This window comes from Chondrus crispus, genomic scaffold, assembly GCF_000350225.1.
Source record: "Chondrus crispus Stackhouse genomic scaffold, scaffold_29, whole genome shotgun sequence".
NCBI classification, from domain to species: domain Eukaryota; phylum Rhodophyta; class Florideophyceae; order Gigartinales; family Gigartinaceae; genus Chondrus; species Chondrus crispus.
Genome location: NW_005179194.1, coordinates 262,509 through 286,853, shown reverse-complemented (window position 1 = coordinate 286,853; position 24,345 = coordinate 262,509). Strand labels below are relative to the sequence as shown.

At 48.2% G+C, this 24,345-nt stretch overlaps 2 protein-coding genes across 2 annotated transcripts; both read left to right on the top strand.

Annotated features, from left to right (window-relative positions):
- The first annotated feature begins 691 nt into the window (after positions 1-691).
- On the top strand, positions 692-1,036 carry CHC_T00005395001 (hypothetical protein). Its single transcript, XM_005717264.1, has one exon. The coding sequence runs from the start codon at positions 692-694 to the stop codon at positions 1,034-1,036; it is 345 nt and encodes a 114-aa protein (XP_005717321.1).
- An 18,753-nt stretch (positions 1,037-19,789) lies between these two features.
- On the top strand, positions 19,790-23,887 carry CHC_T00010200001 (Retrovirus-related Gag-Pol polyprotein). Its single transcript, XM_005717263.1, has one exon. It carries the CDS (start codon positions 19,790-19,792, stop codon positions 23,885-23,887), a length of 4,098 nt encoding a protein of 1,365 aa, XP_005717320.1.
- The last annotated feature ends 458 nt before the right edge of the window (positions 23,888-24,345 follow it).

The window sequence follows — 24,345 nt, the reverse complement described above, 5'->3', positions numbered from 1 at the left end:
GCGCAAGGCCGCAGCGTGGTCGTTCTCATCATCGAGCAGGGCAGGATCGCGGGCCGCGCCGTCCCCATCGCGGGCCAGCCCGGCACGGGGAAGACCGCCATCGCCATGGGTATGGCCCAGGCCCTCGCCTCAGAGACGCTCTTCACCAAGATCGCCGTCAGCGAGATCTTCTCGCTCAAGAAGTCCAAGACCGAGGCCCTCACGCAGGCCCTGGGGAAGAGCATCGGCGTTAGAATTAAGGAGGAAACAGAGCATATCGAAGGCGAGGTTGTGGAGATTCAAATTGATATGCCGCTCCCGAGGTCGTCAGCTGCACGGATGGCGAAGAGTGGCAAGCTTACGTTGAAGACCACGGAGATGGAGAGGGTGTATGACTTGGGTACCAAGATGATTGACTCGTTGCGGAAGGAGACGGTTACAAGTGTTGATGCCATTACTATTGATATGGCAACGGGAAATATATCAAAGCCCGGGCGAGTTGCAGCGACGGAAAGAGGTTGTGCACGTCGTCTCTCTGCACTAAATTGATGTCATCAATTCACGGCAGTAAGGTTTGTTAGCATTATTCGCTAGTGACACTGGTGAGATTAAATCGGGGGTGAGGGAGCAGATCGACGTCAAGGTTGCGGAGGGGAGGGAAAAGGGGAAAGCGAAAATTGTGCAGGGCGTTCTTTTCATTGACGAGGTGCATATGCTTGATATTGACTGCTTTTCCTTCATGAACAGAGCTCTCGAGTCGGACCTCGCCCCAGTCCTTGTGGTGGCGTCGAACCGCGGAATCACTCGTATCAGGGGGACCACATACAAGTCGCCACATGGCATTCCACTGGACTTGTTAGATAGGTTGCTTATTACTACCAAACCATTCAACGAGAACGACATTCGAAAGATCTTGCAGCTACGCAGCGAAGACGTGGAGATCATGGAGAACGGACTAAACCTTCTCACGCGTATAGATCTGGATACCTCTCTGAGATACGCCATGTATCTAATCACCTTTTCAGGACTCGTTTGGTCGAAAAGAAAGAGGATATAGGTAGACGTGGAGGACATCAAGGGGAAGTACACCTTGTTCTGGGAGAGAGGCACTGGAGAGGGTGTGCTGCTGGGGCAGGTCCACGGCCTGGGAGACGGAGGTGAGACAATATGGAAGGTGTTGCTGAGGCTGTTGGAGGGGAGCTGCCAGAAAATAGCGCGGAAGGAGGGGTCTGGGCCGTAGGTAGACGGAAGCGGCAAGGACGAGCTGGGCGATCTTCTGGGCTGGGCGGAAATCTCGGATGGACGGGACTACAGGTGTGATTTGCGGTAAAGTTGTCGCCGACGCCTAGGACCGTTCCGTCACGGAGGACGCGGCGGGAGTTAGAGTTGTACTGGACGTGCCTTTGGCGGCCGTCGGCATTTGAGGAGGGGTGGGCGTCGGCGGGGGAGAAAAGGGCGTTTCGGGGGGCCACGCAGAGGATGGAATTCAGAGAGAAGCGGGATGGGGAGAGGGTTGCGAGGATGTCGGCGAGGAGGATGCCGTCGCTCTGGAAGTGCATGAGCTTGTCGACTGCAGTCGACGCGATGAGGGAGCGGAAGGCGGATGGCGTGATCATGAGAAGTGGGACTCCGTGTGGATGCGGGCGGCATCGCGACGGTCGTGGGGGAGGGCGGCAGCCTCGCTGACTGTGAGGGTTGAAAGGGGGTCATCGGAATGGGGAAGGGGCGAGGTGGTGATTTAGAGAGTCTCGGGGCGCGGTTTGAGGCATTCGCCGAGTGGTTGGAGGGTCTGGATGAACTGCCCGGAGGGCAGCCTCGTTGAGGGTGGTGGCGGGGGTCAGGTTGTGCAGAGGGGAGGGACGGGATGAACGCGTACGCAAGACGGGTGTGGGCCGGAGATGGGTCCCGCTGGGAGCAAGGTATCTGCGGTAGGCAGGGCCTCTTCGTAATGTTTCTGGAGAGGCTGGGTGAGGCACGGGATACAAAGATCGTTGAAATGGGTTGTAAGTGAAATGGTGGGGTATTGGGACTGGATGAGTTGTTTACAAGCCCCAGAACAATTTATGGTAATGTGGTCATTCAGTAAAATTAGTCACACTCACCGCTACTAAAGTCGGCGAGAACTCCGCAATGTCAAATGAATGAAACAGCACCACGACCTCACTGAAAAGGTATGACACTAAAAACTGAAGCAATAAAGTAATCAATCTGAATCATGAGCACTAAGTGCCCTGGATGTCCATTCAGACTGCCTGGCTACGTTTAAGAATTAATAATGCACATTGTTTGGATGACAACTTTGCCATTTCGCATCATTATTGGGTCTTAATGGTATAATGGACAGCTTCAGTTCACTCAAATGTCCTGTGGTGCCATACAATCTATGACACAGTGCGCTCCAAGCGTCAACGCAGTGCATCATGAGATCGATGACCAGACATTTCATAAGATAGGCTGGCTACGTGACATTTCGCATCACATCACAGAACATTCAATTGAACGTCTGATGCGAGAAATTTGCGTTTTTAAAAATATATATCTTACTCTGCTGCAATGACAAAAAGAGTGAGAAATACTACTCTTATTGAGAATCCCCAAAATTTTAGGATTGATTTTGGAATCATTCCGACCACTATGATAATCGCCAGCATTACTGAATCATTGTTCCAAAGTCAGCATCATAGGCGATGCATACTATTATATTAGTAACAAAATTGACTATATGACTTACCAGTGTATCGGCAAACTTGCAAATGAAACCACGGTAGTAGCTTGCTAACCCAAGAAAACTCCTAAGTTCTGTCGTAGTGGTCGGGATCGGTGCACTCCGAATTACTTCGACCTTGCCCGGGTTTGCAGCAATCCCGCTCTTGTCGACCACATGACCGAGCAACTTGATCTTCGCCTGAGCGAAGCTGCACTTTGTCAGCTTAAGCTTAAGGCCAGCCTCATTACTCACCTCAAACACCTGTTGCAGGTGCTGGAGATGCTCTTCTAGAGTCTTGAAGAACACCAAAACGTCATCAAGGTACACAAGCACAAACGGCACTCCGCGAAAGATTGTATCCATCATTCTCTGAAAGGTCGAAGGCGCATTCATCAATCCAAAGGGCATGACTTCGAACTTATACGTCCCGTAGCGACAGACTAAAGTCGTCATTTCTTTGCATTGTTGTGCCATCTGAATTTGCCAGTAACCACTGAACAAATCTAGAGAAGTGAAGTACGCACTTCCTTCCAGGTCGTCAAATATCTCCTCGATTTTCGGCAAATGCCATCTGTCTGCCTTCATCTTCTGGTTCAGGGCACCGTAATCAACACAGAAGCGCGGATTACCATCTTTTTTGGATACGATGACCACCGGGAAGAACCATGCGGAGCTGGAAGTGGTGATGATTCCTGCTTCCAGCATTTTGTCGAGCTCTTTCCGAACAATTTCGTTCCGCAACGGAGCCATTCTCCTTGCAGAGTGGTCGATCGGATTCGTATCATCTAACTCGAAATTGTGCTTAATTGGGACTTCAGCAGGCCGAAGGTCGTCAAGCGATGTAGCAACAATACTCTTATGCATCAGTGCAATCTCGATGACGCTTTGAGCTTCATTGTTGAAATGCGCAAGTTTCTTCCGAAGAATTTTCACTGCCTTGTTGATGACATTCGGATCAGGTGATTCTACTTCTTCATCTTCATCCATCGCTCCGTCCAGAGTCAAGTCTAACTCGAAAGGTTCATCGCCGAGGATGGCGACCACGTACGTCTCTTCTTCCGACGAACTTTCTGAGGCGAACGACTCGACATCAGAAGTGAAGTCTTCACTATCAGTCTCCGAACCTGCGACGATAGGACTTACTTGGTCAAACTCCGAACTCCTTTTCACGGTTTTGTTTCTAATCACCATTTTAACGGACTGGTGACCTAGATCGATGCAGGCTTGAAGTTCTTCGAGAGTTGGATACCCGATTAAGATGTCAACGGGGGATCCGTCAACAACTAAGAAGTTGAGTGAGGTAACAGTACCGTTGAATGAGACGGGAACTTCCTGGATGGAGCCCAGGCAGGTTGTCTTTTGTCCATTGGCGACCGTAATCTTCGTCGAGGTCGGTTTTGGAGACAGAGAGAGCTTCGATGCCACAGAAGCATTCATAGCATTAGGGATAGCTCCTGAGTCTAACAATGCTCTCATTTGTGTCCCGTAGACTTCTACCGAAACTATTTTCAGACGTTTCGGCAAAGTACCGATCGAAGCAGCTACGGGGCGTCTAGGGAGTGTGCTGGAAAGACGACAGATCTCTTTCTTGGCCTCGTCGCTATCTCCTCGAATCAGTTGACCGAATGTCAAACCTGAGGGGGCATTCGCGAGGGAGGAGACCACATCGTACTTTCCAGAATGCTCTTGGACGGCATTCTTCTTACTAGTTCTCTTCTTTCTCGTTCGACGGCCGGGCTTCGAAGGTTTCATCGTGCCGTTCGGTGTCCAGTACTTACGCGGGTTAAGAAGGGACGGGATTGGCTCCCCGCCACCGTCCTTTCGCGTTTTGAACACTGGCTCTCCATCGGCGTTTCTCTTGACCGATGCCACTAACTTCTCATCAGCAGGGAGCTCGTCGTGCGTCACAACACTCACCTGGTTTCCTGCGTGGCCCGTCGGTGTCCCCGACACGGCATCATCCGCCTGGGTCTTCTTAAGAGAGTAACCGCCGCTACCTCCCCTCTGTGGACCAATTCTAGCCCAACAAATGGTTTCCGTATGACCAAATTGCCGCAGCGAGGGCATTTCGTGTCCCTATGCGGATTCGCATCGCATCTATTTGCGCCATGACGTGGGCGCTTACGATATGAACAGGTACGATCGTGGACCTGGCGGAACGCTGTTGCCTCATCCCTCGACTGATTCTTCTTGATAATGAGGGACATATCGGCCAGTAGATCAGCTAAAGCATCAACCTTCGTCTCGAGTGGAGACAAGGTAGCTTTTGAACGCATCACTACCTTTTTCGATCGAAACTTGACCTTTCGGCTCGTACATGCCTTGTCCGCTCTCCGACCCGTTGTAGCGGGAATTGCTCAAGGAGTTCGCCGCCGCTTGAAAGAGGCAGCGACCGGACCAGAAGTCCATGATCGCATCGAATAGGGCCTTGTAGGTCTTCGCACCTCGATAGATGGCAGACTGGGCCAACTCGAGATGTTCCATCTCGGCGTTGCGAAGTAGTCCGAACTTCGCTTCGTCGTTGAATCCCGCCTTCTCGTAGAGACGGTCTGAGTTTCGAAGGGACCCACTGAGATCCCCGAAAGAAAGGCGAGCGGCCATCGCATCCCGAATCACATCTTCAGGTGATTCAACCGGCGCGAACCGCTCGACCAAGGCCTTCTTGACCTTCTGGTAGTCGGAGCCATCTGCACTGATGTCTCCGTTCTTGAAAAAGGCTTGATAAAAGAAGTCGAATGCATCTCCCTCCAGTTAGCGAAGGAGTTCATATGCCTTTTCTTCGTCCGACTTGCCAGAGGTGGCAACATTCTCGAAGACGAAGAAGAACTTGTGAACGTCGGCCGGCTTCGACCGGTCAAACTGTGACAGGGAGCCGTCTTCTTTGCCACCCCTCCACAAGAGTACCATTTTGGCAGTGTTTGAGAGCTGCGCGCGTAGGGGGAGGGAAAAAGAACAAAGAAGAGAAATTTATTATGTTCTACGTGCTGGTCCCCCCCTTATTTTCTCGTGGTGATGTCCTCCCTCTTATAAACAAGAAAAGACGGCCTCCACCTGACGGAATAAATGCCTTTTGTCGGGAGATTTCTATCGTGTACACGTGGTACACATGCAGACCAATTATTAAACTACAGATTTGGGTGATGTCTCAGGGTATGTGCTGAGGTATGTCTTGGGGTTTGTCCTGGGGTTTGGCGTGGATATCCCTCCCGACACGGACCACCTCCCACTCCGGTCTCCAACGCCGCCAGGCCTCCTCCCCCCTCCGGTCTCCAACGCCGCCAGGTTTCCTCCCCCCTCCAAGCCCTTTTCCTTCCACCCCACCATCCCCCGCTTCTCCCCCGAACGCTGATACTCAATTCGTCTTCTTCTTTGCCCCGCTCGTTGTCCGTCCTCTTCTTCTTCCCGAACCCCTACACCACCCGCCTTCCGCCACCGCCACTCCCAGGCATATTTCGTTATGGGAAGAGGGCAAGTTCTGAGAAAAAGTATTAGTGCGGGAACGGCGCGAAAAGTAAGAAACAACTACAGCACAGCTTTTTTAGCAGCTATTGCAGCTTTGGTACTGGAAGACGACACGCTGAACGCTGTAGCAGCTAGGTTGCACTTGGATCGAGTTGCGAGTTTGCTACTACGCAGTCATCGCCGGGTTAACATTGTGCGAAACAGAACCAACATTTCTTTCGAAGAAAGTAATGCCATCTACATTGATAAAGAATTCGATGGCCAGTGCAGTAGCAGTGGTGAAAGTTTGCACATCTTGCCATGACCTTGTCACTCCCGCTTCATATGCTGTCGTGGAGTTGCTTCTTGAGAAACTACTCCGGATTGGACGTGAGAAGCGTTGTACGTTTTCTTGTTTTTGCTCTGCTCACGACGCTTCCTGTGGCCATTCAGAGAGTTCCACTTGCCCCTTCTTCTTCTTGTTCATTGTTGTGCAAGCAGAATAATAACCAGTAGCTCACCGGCACTTGTTGAGACTCTTAGCTACTTACCGTCAGGAGATAAAGTTTAATGTCAAAGATTAACATCGGACTGTCCAATGAATAATGTAGAAGTTAAGAGTGATGTGATAGGGAGATTCGGGAAAGAATCATCCCGGACTTAGGAACGGGTCTCAATGCATGAATTCACAGTAGCTGAATTGGGGAAAATATACGACATGCAACGGGTACACATTGCTGTACAGTGTATGATACAGTTTATCATAGAAGGCGCAGTCGCCCGGACTGCCCCGGACGGGGCGCCCTGACATAAGCGCGGCCTATCATACAGGGCGCCAGGAGGCGAGTTACAAAGAGCGCTGCGGGCTAGGGTAGAGCTCGCGGAGAACTCTCGCCGTCGAAGCGCGAAGGTAGCCGGAGGACCCCAGTGGGGACGGTAGGTGGCCACGGGCGACTCCCACCAATATCTGGGGGCTGCGCCTGGGCACCTCTCGGAGTTTTAATGATTACATTAGAATGTCAGTTAAGCACCGGGGCGACCCCTTTTGAGAGGCGCCCCGGCGCCTCTCAGTAAGGGGGGGCACAGACTCCCGAGTAAAATTTATCGTCAAGTGTTGCAGTGGTAGCATCACAAGAAGTCTCAAGACCCGCGCGTTGGTCACCTGTCACTTATCGATCGGTTTCTGATTATTTGTCAAGAATGGAACTGTCGGGGTCTGTCACCCTCAAGCCTAACAGGCCTCGGGTTTATGACGACAGAAGGGATTTTCTTGTCGTGAACACTTGGCTCTATAAGGTGGAGCAGTTTCTCGCCCTTGGTCAGCTCAGCAGTACAGTAGAACTTACTGATGGGAACCGCATTACGTATTGTAGTATAATCACCCCCAACGACGAGGGGGGTGAGTACTGACAGTTCGGAAAGACCCCGATCGGCGGGAAGACAGAAGCACGGCCCACCCACGGTACCGAGCACGGGCTCGAGGTAGCGGTGGTAGAGCGGGATCGGGGAGGACGCGCGCACGCGCGAGCGGTTCTACGCCTCGACGCCCCGGAGCGGTACTGGGTGACGATCCAGTACCGACGGGCGGAGGTGGAGCCGGCTCGTGGGCGTGCTACGCGCGTCCTCAACCCGTGCGCGGTGCGACTCCTAGGTAAAACGGACGGAAGTACCTAAAAGTAAGCGGGCGGACCAAGGTGGAGGATCCTTGACAAGTCCGTGCTTGTCGTCCTCCACCGCCGGCGGTCCGCTCATATTTAATGTACATTGTAGTCTATCATAACTCTACAGTAGTGCCGGTCTACCGACACTGTAACGCTGTCAGCCGGCGGGGATGACATTCCACTTGTAGTACGCGTCCCGTACACGCGGAGGACTCGTGTGTGCGCGCATGGCTGTAAGGCTCGTCGCCTTACTGTCCCTGATCCGATCCTAATCTAATTTCCGTTTGGGGTTATACCAATAAGTATCGCCGAAAGACGGCTCCAAGTAAACCTCGGCACCAACTCCTTCACTCACACACATCAACCTGCCCTCCTTCTTTCCCTTGCCCCTCCGAACCTACCATTAATAAGTGGACAATAACAGACCAATAGAATTGCAGCATTCGAACCGACACCCAATAGATTTGCAGTATTGCCTGTGTAGCCCTATAACGGTTCGGGCAAAATGCAAATTTTCGGCATTTATGCAAATTTGGATAACCCTCCAAAAGTCCACTTTCGTCCCCAGAACCCCAAAATCTGAGAATTTACACGTGTCATGTGGTGATATGGGGTGAGGGTCCGGACCGTCGAGTCATGTACACGTGTCGCTCGATTTTGCACTTTCCAGATAACAGCATGTGGTCGGACATTTTCAATATTACTGTCACCTCTGATCCACTTCTTACGCTCTTCCGCACGTTCCTCACTTGGAACTCTTCCCTCAACGATGTATTCGTCAACATCACGTAGAGCAAGCAGAAGTTGTATTTTCTGCTTCCACACGTAGAAGTTAGAGTCTGTCAGTTTGTCGATTCTGATGGATCCTCCTCCTCCTTGATCTTCCATTTTAGTGCAAATAAACTTCAAGTATTTGAAAATCCGTTCGGGGATCCCAATCCGTTAACCGATAGTCAACACAATGGCAAGCCCACCCGTCTAAGAAATTTGATATGATTACTATGAAGTTGCACTAGGAGAAATTTGCGAACAGATATGTGAATTTATTTGGATGAAATCCCTAACTATTCTGTTCACAAACTACCTTTAAGTGTGCGGCACCGTTCTCGTGGCACTTCAGGTGCCCGTGAGACTCAAAGACGCGATTGCAAGGGATACAACGCGGAGTCTCCTTAGCGTTGGCAACTTGAATGCGATGAGACCTAGACTGAATGTGGTCGTAAAAGGCCTTCGCACTATTGCCACTAACGCCGCACACTTTACAATACCGCTTATACCGCGGGCACACCTTACGATTCCTCTTGCGCTCACGCTTAAACTCTTTATCCGCGAGAACAGCCGCTTTCCGAGCAGAAAGTCGATGCGTTGTTCTCTTTATTGGTGCGGGAACAGAGCGCGGAATACGAGGAATCCTATAAGGTGCGCTACTCGAGGAGGGACCCGGAAGCGCGAGCCAAGGCGAAGGTTGATCCTCAGGCTCAAGCACCTCAACAGATAGGACCTCCGATGTCCGAACCGTTCGACCGGTGACCAGCTTCCCAGGCGCAGAGCGCACCGGTACTAATTCCAGATCGAACACAACCCCGTAAAAACAGGTATTCGCAATAAGGAATATGAAGATAATCGTCAGTAACAGATTTTGGAATTATTGCTCTTAAGAACCACCAAAACGTGCAAAGACAATCACTTAGATGTGTAGGAAATGGAAACAAACTCAAAACTTACTTTGCATGAGAGAACGAAGAAAAACCAAATGCGAGATTGACGACGACGGCGGTAGCGGGAGCGGAAACGAAGACGAAGACCAAAGACAGAGACAGCAGCAAGAACCACAGCAAGAACGAAAGCCGAACCAAGAACGAAGACAACGAAGACAGCGGGGGCGATGACCAAAACCAATTCACACAAGAGAGCAAGAACGACAGCAGCAGCGAAAACCAAAACCAAGAACGACGGCAAGAACGAGAGCGACAACGACAGCGAGAAGACCAGCGGAAAGAACAACGACAAACGGCAGCGAAAACGACAGCGACAACGACGGCAGAAACAACGGAACGAGAGCGACAGACTCATGCAGTGAAACGACAGCGAGGGACTGGGCCCATAACCTAATGGTAGGTTCGGAGGGGCAAGGGAAAGAAGGAGGGCAGGTTGATGTGTGTGAGTGAAGGAGTTGGTGCCGAGGTTTACTTGGAGCCGTCTTTCGGCGATACTTATACACTTTGAGTGTTACACTATCCCATTACTTTGGCACCTGGTAAACCGTACTCACCATATGCGCGACCAAGCGCGGTCCTCTTCTGGCCCGTCCACACTGTTCTATTTCAACCTTACTAATCGACTATTGACTATCAGTGCACAACAGATTCTACACATTTCGAGTGACTGTAAACCATGGCCCTATGCATGCAATCGTTTCACACCTTACTAATCTGCATCCAGACATGACAGAATATATTCTTGCACAATGAACAACTTGGCATCTCTCTATTTCCAACAACGCAAAGTCCTGTCATATCTCAGTCCCCATACATGCCCTTGTTTCGTACCTTACTAATTTCGGTACACACTGCCAGACAACTATCACGGATAGCAACAATGTGCATCCAGACTTTCTACACATCTCACGTGATATCCGATGTGAATCACACGAGTACTGTCATCAACTTGCATCCAACGGCGCACCATAACGAGAGCACAGTACAACGTCGCATGCTGACGAGAGTGTAGTACAACGGCGCATGCTGATGCAGGGGTCGCATACAGCGTGACGCGTACACTGAATACTCACGTAAGTACATGTCTCTTGCGAGAAATACTTGTTGTACTTTTAATTCACATGTACTGTGCTCGGACACGCGCCGGACCGTATGTAGGCGACGTGTACAAGTGTACGTACACGCAGCAACCTGGCGATGTGTACATGTGTACACCGCACACAAGTGTCCAGCGCCAAGGCCACCCGTAATTACCCATTACAACCATGGTGAACAACTTGAAACCCCCGAAATGATGTAATTAAAACGTATACGGATCATTCAAGATATATCACCAGCATGACTGCATATAAGTGGACAATAACAGACCAATAGAATTGCAGCATTCGAACCGAACCCCAATAGATTTGCAGTATTGCCTGTGTAGCCCTATAACGGTTCGGGCCAAATGCAAATTTTCGGCATTTATGCAAATTTGCATAACCCTCCAAAAGTCCACTTTCGTCCCTAGAACCCCAAAATCTGAGAATTTACACGTGTCATGTGGTGATATGGGGTGAGGGTCCGGACCGTTGAGTCATGTACACGTGTCGCTCGATTTTGCACTTTCCAGATAACAGCATGTGGTCGCACATTTCCAATATCGTTTCCGCTCCTGCTACCGCCGTCGTCGTCAATCTCGCATTTGGTTTTTCTTCGTTCTCTCATGCAAAGTAAGTTTTGAGTTTGTTTCCATTTCCTACACATCTAAGTGATTGTCTTTGCACGTTTTGGTGGTTCTTAAGAGCAATAATTCCAAAATCTGTTACTGACGATTATCTTCATATTCCTTATTGTGAATGTTGTAATTCTACGACCACATGCCGATATGCATGACACACGACGACAGGTATGACACGTGTAAAAGCGAAAACACTCCACGTGACGAGCTGAGCAAGTTTCATTTTCAACGTGTACACGTGTGATTTCTGTACGCGGTTGCACCCTACAGTACTTCAGGAGCAAGTTTAGTTTTCAAAGTGTACACGTGTGAAATATGTACACGGTTGCACTGTACAGTACAATCTGAGCATGTTTCATTTTCTCCCCCGGACAGGTGTATGACCTGGACACATGTCCTCATTACACTGTCGGACGCGTACAGTACGCCTGCAGTCTTACAGACAAAGTGTAGAACCTTGGTGGCGGGTGCCTGGCACGTGCCAAAGGTTCACAGCGTCCATGGAGTGCAGCACGGGTACAGCAGGACACAAAGATATCGTTGCGCGAGTTTTGAATTCGTAAGGCAAAATGTGCACTGTTGTAATTGACAGTGGACAGGACCTCACGAGAGATTCAGATTCATAAGGCAACGTGTGCGCTGTAAACAGTCCTTGCAGGATTGATTTGAATTCGTAAGGCAACGTGTGAGCTGTAAACGTGCCTTACGAATTTGTGCCACGCTGGATTTGGAATAGTAAGGGAATTTGTGCTTTGCTGTGCTTTGTTGTACTGCCTTACTAATTTCTCCGTCATGACAGTGGTAATTCGTAAGGCGGTTTTCTGTTCTGTTTGTTGGGCCATCGCCAGTTTGGCTGAGTAGCAAGACGGGCACATGTGTTAGTGCCAATACATTTGTAGTATATGTGTCGTAGTGTTTGGTAGTAGAGTTCTAGAAGATTGCAGAAGTGTATAAGTAGTGCCAGAAGTTGGCGACTCAGAGTAAATCGGTACCCAATCCTTCAACTTCACCTCATCAACCGTCTTCCGATTTTCGTTTGCCCCGCTGGCCTACCATTAGGTTATAGGCCCAGTTCAACGTTATTGTTCCGCTGTGTGAGTGCTTGTTCTCAGTTTCTGCTGCCGTTTTCGTGTTTGTTTCTGCTGTCGTTCTCGTTTTGGTCCCCGCTGTCGTTCTCGTTTTCGTTTCTGCTGTCGTTCTCGTTTTGGTTTCTGCTGTTGTTTCCGCCGCCGTTTCATCGCCGCCGCCGTTCGTTTTGTTCTATCGCCGTCTTCTTGCTGTCGTTATCATCTGGTCGTTCGTCTCCGTCTACCCGCAGTCGTTTCAACTATAGAAAGGTCAGCGGGGCAGAGGGAAGAAGGATGGTTGAAGGTTGCTGGTGGTTGACGGGAAAAGAAGTTGATACCATTTTACTCCTGGTCGCCAACTATTGGCGCTACTTATACTCTTCGAACTACATACAATTCGAGCCATTAGGGCTGGTCACGTGACTCTCCTTCTTGCACTCGTTGATAATCAAGTGACTCTCCCTGTTGCACTCTCGGTTGATAATCAAGTGACTCTCCTTCTTGCACTCTCGGTTGATAATCAAGTGACTCTCCTACTTCCACTCTCGGTTGATAATCAAATGACTTTCCTACTTGCACTCTCTCTTGCTAATAATTTGGGACCGTTTGAGAGTCAATAATATCTGAATGTACTGTACTGTAGATTACAGATTTTACACTACGATTAATAACCACTGTGGCACATACGTCATACGTGTCACACACGTGTAGGACAAATGTCATACGTGTCACACACGTGTCAAATCGAGAAAAATGAAACATGTTCAGAATGTACTGTAGAGTGCCACGAGGTACATAACTTACACGTGTCAACACCAAAATTGAAACATGCTCGGAAATAATAGGAAAGTGCAACCGTGTACAAATATGACACGTGTCCACGTTGAAGACCAAACATCCTGACAATGCTCTTGCAAGCATTTTAGGTTTCGTCGACGTACACGTGTAATATCTGTCAGGCTTGTAGCTTAGCATGTGGTCGAAGATTTCCAACACTCCCCCTCGATCACATGCTTTTACTGGACACTGCAAGCCCCAGAAGTTCTACAAACATCTGGAATACAATTCGCCCAAGTGCTTTGGTGAAGATATCCGCAGGCATCGAAGTGGTCGGACAATGCGACAAATACACAGTGTTTCTCTTAATAGCATCTCGTACGTAGTGTTATTTTACATCAACATGTTTGTTGCGACGGTTGATCGATTCATTCTGTGCAAACGAAATCGTCCCTGCATTGTCACACCCCATCATGATCGTGGGATCAGAATCAAGTCCGAGGACATCAGCAACAACTTGACGCAACCAGGTCGCCTCCTTACACGCTTCACATAGTGCAATGTACTCAGCTTCACACGTCGAAGTCGCAACCACAGTCTGTTTCCGGGAACTCCAACTGATAGCTCCACCACAGAACTTGAAAACATATCCGCTGGTCGACTTGCGAGAGTCTGAACAACCGGCCCAGTCAGCATCACTGAAACCGAGCAACTCCGGCGATTTGGATTTATTGTCAAACACGATTCCTAAGTTTCGAGTCCCTTGCACGTATCGCATTACTCGTTTTACACCTGCCCAGTGTGACTCACATGGGTTGGCAGAATGTTGGGAAAGCTTTCCAATGGCGTATGCCAAGTCTGGACGAGTGCCAACCATCAAGTACATAAGGCAACCGACTGCCTCACGATACGGTGCCTTTGTTTCGGAGTCGTTTTCGATAGAATTCGTGGTTTTGCGACCTTGTTCCATTGGAGTCAGAGAAGGGTTACAAGTCGACATTTTTAAACGGTCAAGCACATTTGATGCATACTTAGTTTGAGTGAGACTCAATGTCTTGATAGTGCGATCTCTTTGAATCTCAAGACCAATGCAGACTTTTGCTTCACCAAGGTCTTTCATCTCAAACCGTTTGTTAAGCTCCCCCTTCATCCATTTGATGGCATGGATATCACTACCAGCGAGCAACAAGTCATCGACATAAAGTGCAATTAGCATGATAATGTTACCAATGCGTTTGATGTAGAGGCACGGATCACTACGTGAAGTCTCAAATCCCAATTCACCGAGTAAGAAATCATCCACTTTGGTATGCCATTGACGAGGTGCTTGTTTAAGACCGTAAAGTGCTTTCAAAAGTTTACACACATGATCACTTTTGCTTTTGTCAACGCAGCCTTCGGGTTGCTCCATGTAGATGTCTTCATCCAAGTCGCCGTTCAAAAACGCAGTCACGACATCCATCTGATGAAGTTCAAGGTCGTAATGAGCAACTAAGGCAAGAAGTAGACGAATAGTGGTAAACTTTATGACAGGGGCATATGTCTCAGTATAGTCAAGACCCTGCACTTGCTGGAATCCACGGGCAACAAGTCTGGCTTTTGCACTTTCAACTATATTGCCATTTGCATCAGGCAGCTGCTTGACATTGAAAACCCATCGAGATGTCAAGATGTTTGACGCCTCAGATCGAGGAACAAGTTTCCAGGTCTGATTCTTAGTCTGCGACGCAAGTTCTTTGTCAATGCCGGTTTGCCAGAATGCAGCTCTAGGACCGTGGGTTGCTTGTTTGAAAGTCTTGGGACCTTCAATAGCGACATGCGCATGTGAAAGAGGAGCAGCTGCAAAGTTGCTCCTCCACCATGATCCGGGAGGTCTACTGATTCGAGATGATCTTCGTACAGCTGGAGTCGGAGTTGGAGGGGTGACATTCGGAGTTTCGACGGGAGGTGATATATCATCTTCATCATTCTCACCTACAGAGTGAGTGTCCTCGTTTTCAATAACCTCCCCTGAAATTTCATCGTCTTCCGACCCAACCTCATTAGTATTTGGGGTATCGGCTTCATTCTCATTGTCGCCACCGAGCAATACAACGCCAACGTCAGAGTTGATTGAATCTTTTCATGTGCAGGAATGTCATGCATCCCACATGTCGATTCATCAAACTTGGCATCTCGTGAAACAACAACTTTATTCAACTCTCCGTCCCAAAGTTTGTATGCTTTACTGCATTGCGAATAACCGAGAAACATCGCTTCACGCGCTCGCAAGTCAAGCTTACGGAGCTCTAATTTCGGTAATGTATACCAACACTTTGACCCAAATACTCGCAAATGGCCAACATTTGGAGTTGACTTCATCCAAATGTGATGGGGAGTCGTGTTAACTGGCAAAGCCCGTGAAGTAACTCGATTACGTACATATACTGCAGTGGCAAGAGCCTCTGCCCAGAATCGTTTACTGGCCTGTTTATGAGAAAGCATGGAACGGACAAGATCAATCAAGGTTCGATTTAAACGTTCAGCAACACCGTTTTGTTCAGGTGTGTAGGCAGTGGTGAGCTGGTGCTGTGTACCGTTTGAATCCAAATATGACTTGAATTCTGTCGACAAGTACTCTCCCCCTCGATCAGTGCGAAGCACCTTCACTTTACGACCAGTGTGCGTTTGGGCAAACTGTTCATAGAACTTGTATTGGAAGGTCAGTGGGGCAAAGGGAAATCGAAGGACGGTTGATGAGGTGAAGTTGAAGGATTGGGTACCGATTTACTTTGAGTCGCCGACTTCTGGCACTACTTATACACTTCTGCAATCTTCTAGAACTTTACTACCAAACACTACGACACACATGCTACAAATGTATTGGCTCTAACACATGTGCCCGTCTTGCTACTCAGCCAAACTGGCGATGGCCCAACAAACATAACAGAAAACCGCCTTACGAATTACCACTGTCATGACGGAGAAATTAGTAAGGCAGTACAACAAAGCACAGCAAAGCACAAATTCCCTTACTATTCCAAATCCAGCGTGGCACAAATTCGTAAGGCACGTTTACAGCTCACACGTTGCCTTACGAATTCAAATCAATCCTGCAAGGACTGTTTACAGCGCACGCGTTGCCTTATGAATCTGAATCTCTCGTGAGGTCCTGTCCACTGTCAATTACAACAGTGCACATTTTGCCTTACGAATTCAAAACTCGCGCAATGGTATCTTTGTGTCCTGCTGTACCCGTGCTGCACTCCATGGACGCTGTGATCCTTTGGCACGTGCCAGGCACCCGCCACCAAGGTTCTACACTTTGTCTGTAAGACTGCAGGCGTACTGTACGCGTCCGACAGTGTAATGAAGACATGTGTCCAGGTCATACACGTGTCGGGCGGAGAAAATGAAACATGCTCAGGTTGTACAGTACACCGCAACCGTGTACATATTTCACACGTGTACACTTTGGAAACCAAACTTGCTCCTGAAGTACTGTAGAGTGCAACCGTGTACAGAAATCACACGTGTACACGTTGAAAATGAAACTTGCTCAGCTCGTCACGTGGAGTGTTTTCGCTTTTACACGTGTCATACCTGTCGTCGTGTGTCATGCATATCAGCATGTGGTCGTAGAATTACAACACAAGCACCAAGAACGTTTCCGAGTAACCGCTACAAACTTCCTATACGGGTGGGCTTGCCATTGTGTTGACTATCGGTTAACGGCTTGGGATCCCGGGACGGAAGACCTTGTATACTCGAAGGGTACATCCATTCGGCGAAATGGATGACCAAACCACTGTGGCACATACGTCATACGTGTCATACACGTGTAGGACAAATGTCATACGTGTCACACACATGTCAAATCGAGAAAAATGAAACATGTTCAGAATGTACTGTACAGTGCCACGAGGTACATAACTTACACGTGTCAACACCAAAATTGAAACATGCTCGGAAATAATAGGAAAGTGCAACCGTGTACAAATATGACACGTGTCCACCTTGAAGACCAAACATCCTGAGAATGCTCTTGCAAGCATTTTAGGTTTCGTCGACGTACACGTGTAATATCTGTCAGGCTTGGAGCTTAGCATGCGGTCGAAGATTTCTAACACTCCCCCTCGATCACATGCTTTTACTGGACACTGCAAGCCCCAGAAGTTCTACAAACTTCTGGAATAGAATTCGTGGTTCTGCGACCTTGTTCCATTGGCGTCAGAGAAGGGTTACAAGCCGACATTTTAAAACGGTCAAGCACATTTGATGCATACTTAGTTTGAGTGAGACTCAATGTCTTGGCAGTGTGATCTCTTTGAATCTCAAGACCAATGCAGACTTTTGCTTCACCGAGGTCTTTCATCTCAAACCGTTTGTTCAGCTCCCCCTTCATCCATTTGATGGCATGGATATCACTACCAGCGAGCAACAAGTCATCGACATAAAGTGCAATTAGCATGATAGTGTTACCAATGCGTTTAATGTAGAGGCACGGATCACTACGTGAAGTCTCAAATCCCAATTCACCGAGTAAGAAATCATCCACTTTGGTATGCCATTGACGAGGTGCTTGTTTAAGACCGTAAAGTGCTTTCAAAAGTTTACACACGTGATCACTTTTGCTTTTGTCAATGCACCCTTCGGGTTGCTCCATGTAGATGTCTTCATCCAAGTCGCCGTTCAAAAACGCAGTCACGACATCCATCTGATGAAGTTCAAGGTCGTAATGAGCAACTAAGGCAAGAAGTAGACGAATAGTGGTAAACTTTATGACAGGGGCATATGTCTCAGTATAGTCAAGACCCTGCACTTGCTGGAATCCACGGGCAACAAGTCTGGCTTTTGCACTTTCTGTTGGAAATCTTCGACCACATGCTAAGCTCCAAGCCTGACAGATATTACACGTGTACGTCGACGAAACCTAAAATGCTTGCAAGAGCATTCTCAGGATGTTTGGTCTTCAAGGTGGACACGTGTTATATTTGTACACGGTTGCACGTTCCTATCATGTCCGAGCATGTTTCAATTTTGGTGTTGACACGTGTAAGTTATGTACCCCCTGGCACTCTACAGTACATTCTGAACATGTTTCATTTTTCTCGATTTGACACGTGTGTGACACGTATGACGTATGTGCCACAGTGGTTATTAATCGTAGTGTAAAATCTGTAATCTACAGTACAATACATTCAGATATTATTGACTCTCAAACGGTCCCAAATTATTATCAACCGAGAGTGCAAGAAGGAGAGTCATTTGATTATCAACGGAGAGTTGAAGTAGGAGAGTCACTTGATTATCAACCGAGAGTGCAACAGGGAGAGTCACTTGATTATCAACCAGTGCAAGAAGGAGAGTCACGTGACCAGCCCTAATGGCTCGTATTGTATGTAGTTCGAAGAGTATAAGTAGCGCCAATAGTTGGCGACCAAGAGTAAAATGGTATCAACTTCTTTTCCCGTCAACCACCAGCAACCTTCAACCATCCTTCTTCCCTCTGCCCCGCTGACCTTTCTATAGGTTATGGGCCCAGTTCAACGCTGATCGTCGTCTTCGTTTTGGTTCAAGTTCGAGTTTCGCCGTCGTTCAAGTATCAGTTTGTTCAGCTCGTCAAGCAGAAGAAGAAGGTATCAGTTTCAGTCTCCGCTTTCGAGTTTGGTTTTTCAGTTTTTTCAGTTTTCGCCGTCGTTTTCAGCACCGTTTCAGCCGATTTTCCAGTTTGGTGGTCCGTCAGTTCCCAGTTTTTGGAAATCAACTTTGTGGTCTTGCAGCTTTGTCGTGGCAGTCGTTGTGTGAGCTGTGGGTGAGCCTTCCGCTTGTCGGGAGGAAGAAAGTCCCTAGTGGCCAACGCACTGCCAAATCCTCAGTGGTCCGTCAGTTCTCAGTTTTTTGCTTTGTCGTGGCAGTCGTTGTGTGAGCTGTGGGTGAGCCTTCCGCTAGTCGGGAGGAAGAAAGTCCCTAGTGGCCAACGCACTGCCAAATCCTCAGTGGAACATACCCTTGCTCTTGGTGAAAGGCTGGTGCCATTGGAAATCTGACTTGAGCGAGGGTCCGACCAAGAATCGTCGAGAGACGAATTAGTGATCCTCGGGGAGGATCACAGTGTACTGGTCTAGTCGATCCGCACTCTGCCTTCGGGAGGTGCGTCGGCGGTGTGGGTAACGCTCTCGGTATTAGCCCTATAGGTACGACTTCGGTCCCCTGGGTGAAGAGAATACGTGCCTAAACACTGAACCTCTCACTATACGTGTATAAGGTCGCGTACCTTGATTAAGTTCGCACGGAAGAGGGTGACCCAAGGAGTGATTGTGAACAAATCACACGAGTACGACGAAGGCAGTTTCATTCTTGTGTTGTGGGAGACCCTCTGAGGCAGTACCGTATCAAGTTTGGACAAGCCGATTTAGGTTGCAGGGACCGTTCGCGGTAGTAACCAAAAGTCCTGGTTCGTCTACAGGCAAAGTTGTTGTGCTTACTCGTGGCACGTTTGATTTAGTTCACAGTCGAAAGACCCGCACTGGCCGACATATAGGGGTAGCGCCCTAAGGCATTTTTAAGAAGAATACGCTTGTTCCACTCCGCCGGGAACAAGCACCAAGAACGTTTCCGAGTAATCGCTACAAACTTCCTATACGGGTGGGCTTGCCATTGTGTTGACTATCGGTTAACGGCTTGGGATCCCGGGACGGAAGACCTTGTATACTCGAAGGGTACATCCATTCGGCGAAATGGATGACCAAAGCTCTGGATCGGTCAGAATCGAGAAGCTGACCGCATCTAACTTTTACATCTGGAAGCAGAAAATCGAGCTACTGCTTGCTCTCCGAGATGTCGATCAATACGTTTTTGATGATATATCGGAAAATGCGACCTCAGATGATCGCAGGAAGTGGATTCGTGGTGATGCGAAAGCAAAGGCAGTCATCGGACTCACGCTTTCTGATGACTACTTGCAACATGTGCGAGGGTGTAGCAGTGCGAAAGAGACATGGGAGGCGATTCTGAATGTGTTTGAGCGTCACACTTTGCTCAACAAACTTTCCGCCCGTCGCGACTTTTACACTGTTTCCATGCTCCCATCCGAGAAAGTGCTCGTGTTCATCAATCGTGTGAAGCAACTTGCTGCCAGATTGCAGTCAATGAGTGTTGAGATTGACGATAAAGAAATTGCAATGGCTGTGTTGAATGGCTTGCCTCCACGATTCGATAACTTGATTGTTGCACTTGACGCACTTGGCAATGAGGATAAAGTGTTTGGACTCGATTTTGTGAAGAGTCGTCTGCTGCAAGAGGAACAACGAGAGAGCATGAAGACCGCTTCTACTACTTCACCCCACGCACCTGCACTTGTCAATCGCATGCCTATTCGACGTGATATGAGATGTACGAACTGTAATCGACATGGACACACCGCAGCACGTTGCTGGGGCAAGGATGTGAATGGGCGCCGACCAGCACCGCCAGACGGGTTCCGGTCCCGCAACCCCGGCATGAAGCCAAGTGCATTCGTATCTCGAGATGAAACTTCTACTGCTGCCTTTGCTGAAAGCGACTTTACATGCCTGCTTTCGACTTCTTCTCCCGAAAAGAAGGCAGTGAACGCAGGGTCATGGCTTGTGGATTCCGGTTGCAGTGCCCACATTACATTTGATCGCTCTTTGTTCGTTACTTATGAAGAGATGCAATCTGGATCAGTCGAGATGGGCACGAAGGCTAGAGCCAATGTCGCTGGTCGTGGTGAGGTAGAATTCATGTTGAACGTCAATGGTAGTCCACAGCCTTGCAAATTGTCCAACGTTTTGCATGTCCCTGATTTCGGATACTCGCTTCTGTCTGTTAGCCAAATCGTTTCAAAGGGCTTGCAAGTGTCATTTGAAAAAGACAAATGCATCGTTACTGCAGGACCAACTCTAGTTGCCACAGCTAGTCAAGTTGGGGATTTATTCATACTTGATGTCATGAATGAAACTTTCTCTGCTCATGTAGTTACCTTGCAGACGCTACATGAACGAATGGCCCATGTTAACGTACAAGGAATCGCATCAATGATTCACAATAATGTGGTAAGTGGCATCAATGTTCGTCAAAGCGATGTGATCAGAGCAATGAATCGAAAGTCTGACAATCACTCTCTCGTTTGTCCTGCGTGTGTGTTCGGCAAAGCAACGCGATCAGTAATCCCGAAACAGCGATCATCGTCTCGAGCACAGAACTGTCTTGACTTGGTACATTCTGACGTTTGCGGTCCGCTCGAAGTACAGTCCATTGGTGGTTCGAGATACTTCATTACATTTGTAGATGATCACTCGAACTGGGTTGTTGTGTACACGATGCGAAATAAATCTGAGGCCTTTGCAAAATACAAGTTGTATGAACAGTTTGCCCAAACGCACACTGGTCGCAAAGTGAAGGTGCTTCGCACTGATCGAGGGGGAGAGTACTTGTCGACAGAATTCAAGTCATATTTGGATTCAAACGGTACACAGCACCAGCTCACCACTGCCTACACACCTGAACAAAACGGTGTTGCTGAACGTTTAAATCGAACCTTGATTGATCTTGTCCGTTCCATGCTTTCTCATAAACAGGTCAGTAAACGATTCTGGGCAGAGGCTCTTGCCACTGCAGTATATGTACGAAATCGAGTTACTTCACGGGCTTTGCCAGTTAACACGACTCCCCATCACATTTGGATGAAGTCAACTCCAAATGTTGGCCATTTGCGAGTATTTGGGTCAAAGTGTTGGTATACATTACCGAAATTAGAGCTCCGTAAGCTTGACTTGCGAGCGCGTGAAGCGATGTTTCTCGGTTATTCGCAATGCAGTAAAGCATACAAACTTTGGGACGGAGAGTTGAGTAAAGTTGTTGTTTCACGAGATGCCAAGTTTGATGAATCGACATGTGGGATGCATGACATTCCTGCACATGAAAAAGATTCAATCAGCTCTGACGTTGGCGTTGTATTGCTCGGTGGCGACAATGAGAATGAAGCCGATACCCCAAATGCTAATGAGGTTGGGTCGGAAGAGGATGAAATTTCAGGGGAGGTTATTGAAAACGAGGACACTCACTCTGTAGGTGAGAATGATGAAGATGATGTGTCACCTCCCGTCGAAACTCCGAATGTCACCCCTCCAACTCCGACTCCAGCTGTACGAAGATCGTCTCGAATCAGTAGACCTCCCGGATCATGGTGGAGGAGCAACTTTGCAGCTGCTCTTCTTTCACATGCGCATGTCGCTATTGAAGGTCCCAAGACTTTCAAACAAGCAACCCACGGTCCTAGAGCTGCATTCTGGCAAACCGGCATTGACAAAGAACTTGCATCACAGACTAAGAATCAGACCTGGAAACTTGTTCCTCGATCTGAGGCGTCAAACATCTTGACATCTCGATGGGTTTTCAATGTCAAGCAGCTGCCTGATGCAAATGGCAATATAGTTGAAAGTGCAAAAGCCAGACTTGTTGCCCGTGGATTCCAGCAAGTGCAGGGTCTTGACTATACTGAGACATATGCCCCTGTCATAAAGTTTACGACTATTCGTCTACTTCTTGCCTTAGTTGCTCATTACGACCTTGAACTTCATCAGATGGATGTCGTGACTGCGTTTTTGAACGGCGACTTGGATGAAGACATCTACATGGAGCAACCCGAAGGCTGCGTTGACAAAAGCAAAAGTGATCATGTGTGTAAACTTTTGAAAGCACTTTACGGTCTTAAACAAGCACCTCGTCAATGGCATACCAAAGTGGATGATTTCTTACTCGGTGAATTGGGATTTGAGATTTCACGTAGTGATCCGTGCCTCTACATTAAACGCATTGGTAACACTATCATGCTAATTGCACTTTATGTCGATGACTTGTTACTCGCTGGTAGTGATATCCATGCCATCAAATGGATGAAGGGGGAGCTTAACAAACGGTTTGAGATGAAAGACCTTAGTGAGGCAAAAGTCTGCATTGGTCTTGAGATTCATAGAGATCGCACTATCAAGACATTGAGTCTCACTCAAACTAAGTATGCATTAAATGTGCTTGACCGTTTTAAAATGTCGACTTGTAACCCTTCCCTGACTCCAATGGAACAAGGTCGCAAAACCACGAATTCTATCGAAAACGACTCCGAAACAAAGGCACCGTATCGTGAGGCAGTCGGTTGCCTTATGTACTTGATGGTTGGCACTCGTCCAGACTTGGCATACGCCATTGGAAAGCTTTCCCAACATTCTGCCAACCCATGTGAGTCACACTGGGCAGGTGTAAAACGAGTAATGCGATACGTGCAAGGGACTCGAAACTTAGGAATCGTGTTTGACAATAAATCCAAATCGCCGGAGTTGCTCGGTTTCAGTGATGCTGACTGGGCCGGTTGTTCAGACTCTCGCAAGTCGACCAGCGGATATGTTTTCAAGTTCTGTGGTGGAGCTATCAGTTGGAGTTCCCGGAAACAGACTGTGGTTGCGACTTCGACGTGTGAAGCTGAGTACATTGCACTATGTGAAGCGTGTAAGGAGGCGACCTGGTTGCGTCAAGTTGTTGCTGATGTCCTCGGACTTGATTCTGATCCCACGATCATGATGGGGTGTGACAATGCAGGGACGATTTCGTTTGCACAGAATGAATCGATCAACCGTCGCAACAAACATGTTGATGTAAAATACCACTACGTACGAGATGCTATTAAGAGAAACATTGTGTATTTGTCGCATTGTCCGACCACTTCGATGCCTGCCGATATCTTAACCAAAGCACTTGGGCGAATTCTATTCCAGAAGTTTGTAGAACTTCTGGGACTTGCAGTGTCCAGTAAAAGCATGTGATCGAGGGGGAGTGTTGGAAATCTTCGACCACATGCTAAGCTCCAAGCCTGACAGATATTACACGTGTACGTCGACGAAACCTAAAATGCTTGCAAGAGCATTCTCAGAATGTTTGGTCTTCAAGGTGGACACGTGTTATATTTGTACACGGTTGCACGTTCCTATCATGTCCGAGCATGTTTCAATTTTGGTGTTGACACGTGTAAGTTATGTACCCCCTGGCACTCTACAGTACATTCTGAACATGTTTCATTTTTCTCGATTTGACACGTGTGTGACACGTATGACGTATGTGCCACAGTGGTTATTAATCGTAGTGTAAAATCTGTAATCTACAGTACAATACATTCAGATATTATTGACTCTCAAACGGTCCCAAATTATTATCAACCGAGAGTGCAAGAAGGAGAGTCATTTGATTATCAACGGAGAGTTGAAGTAGGAGAGTCACTTGATTA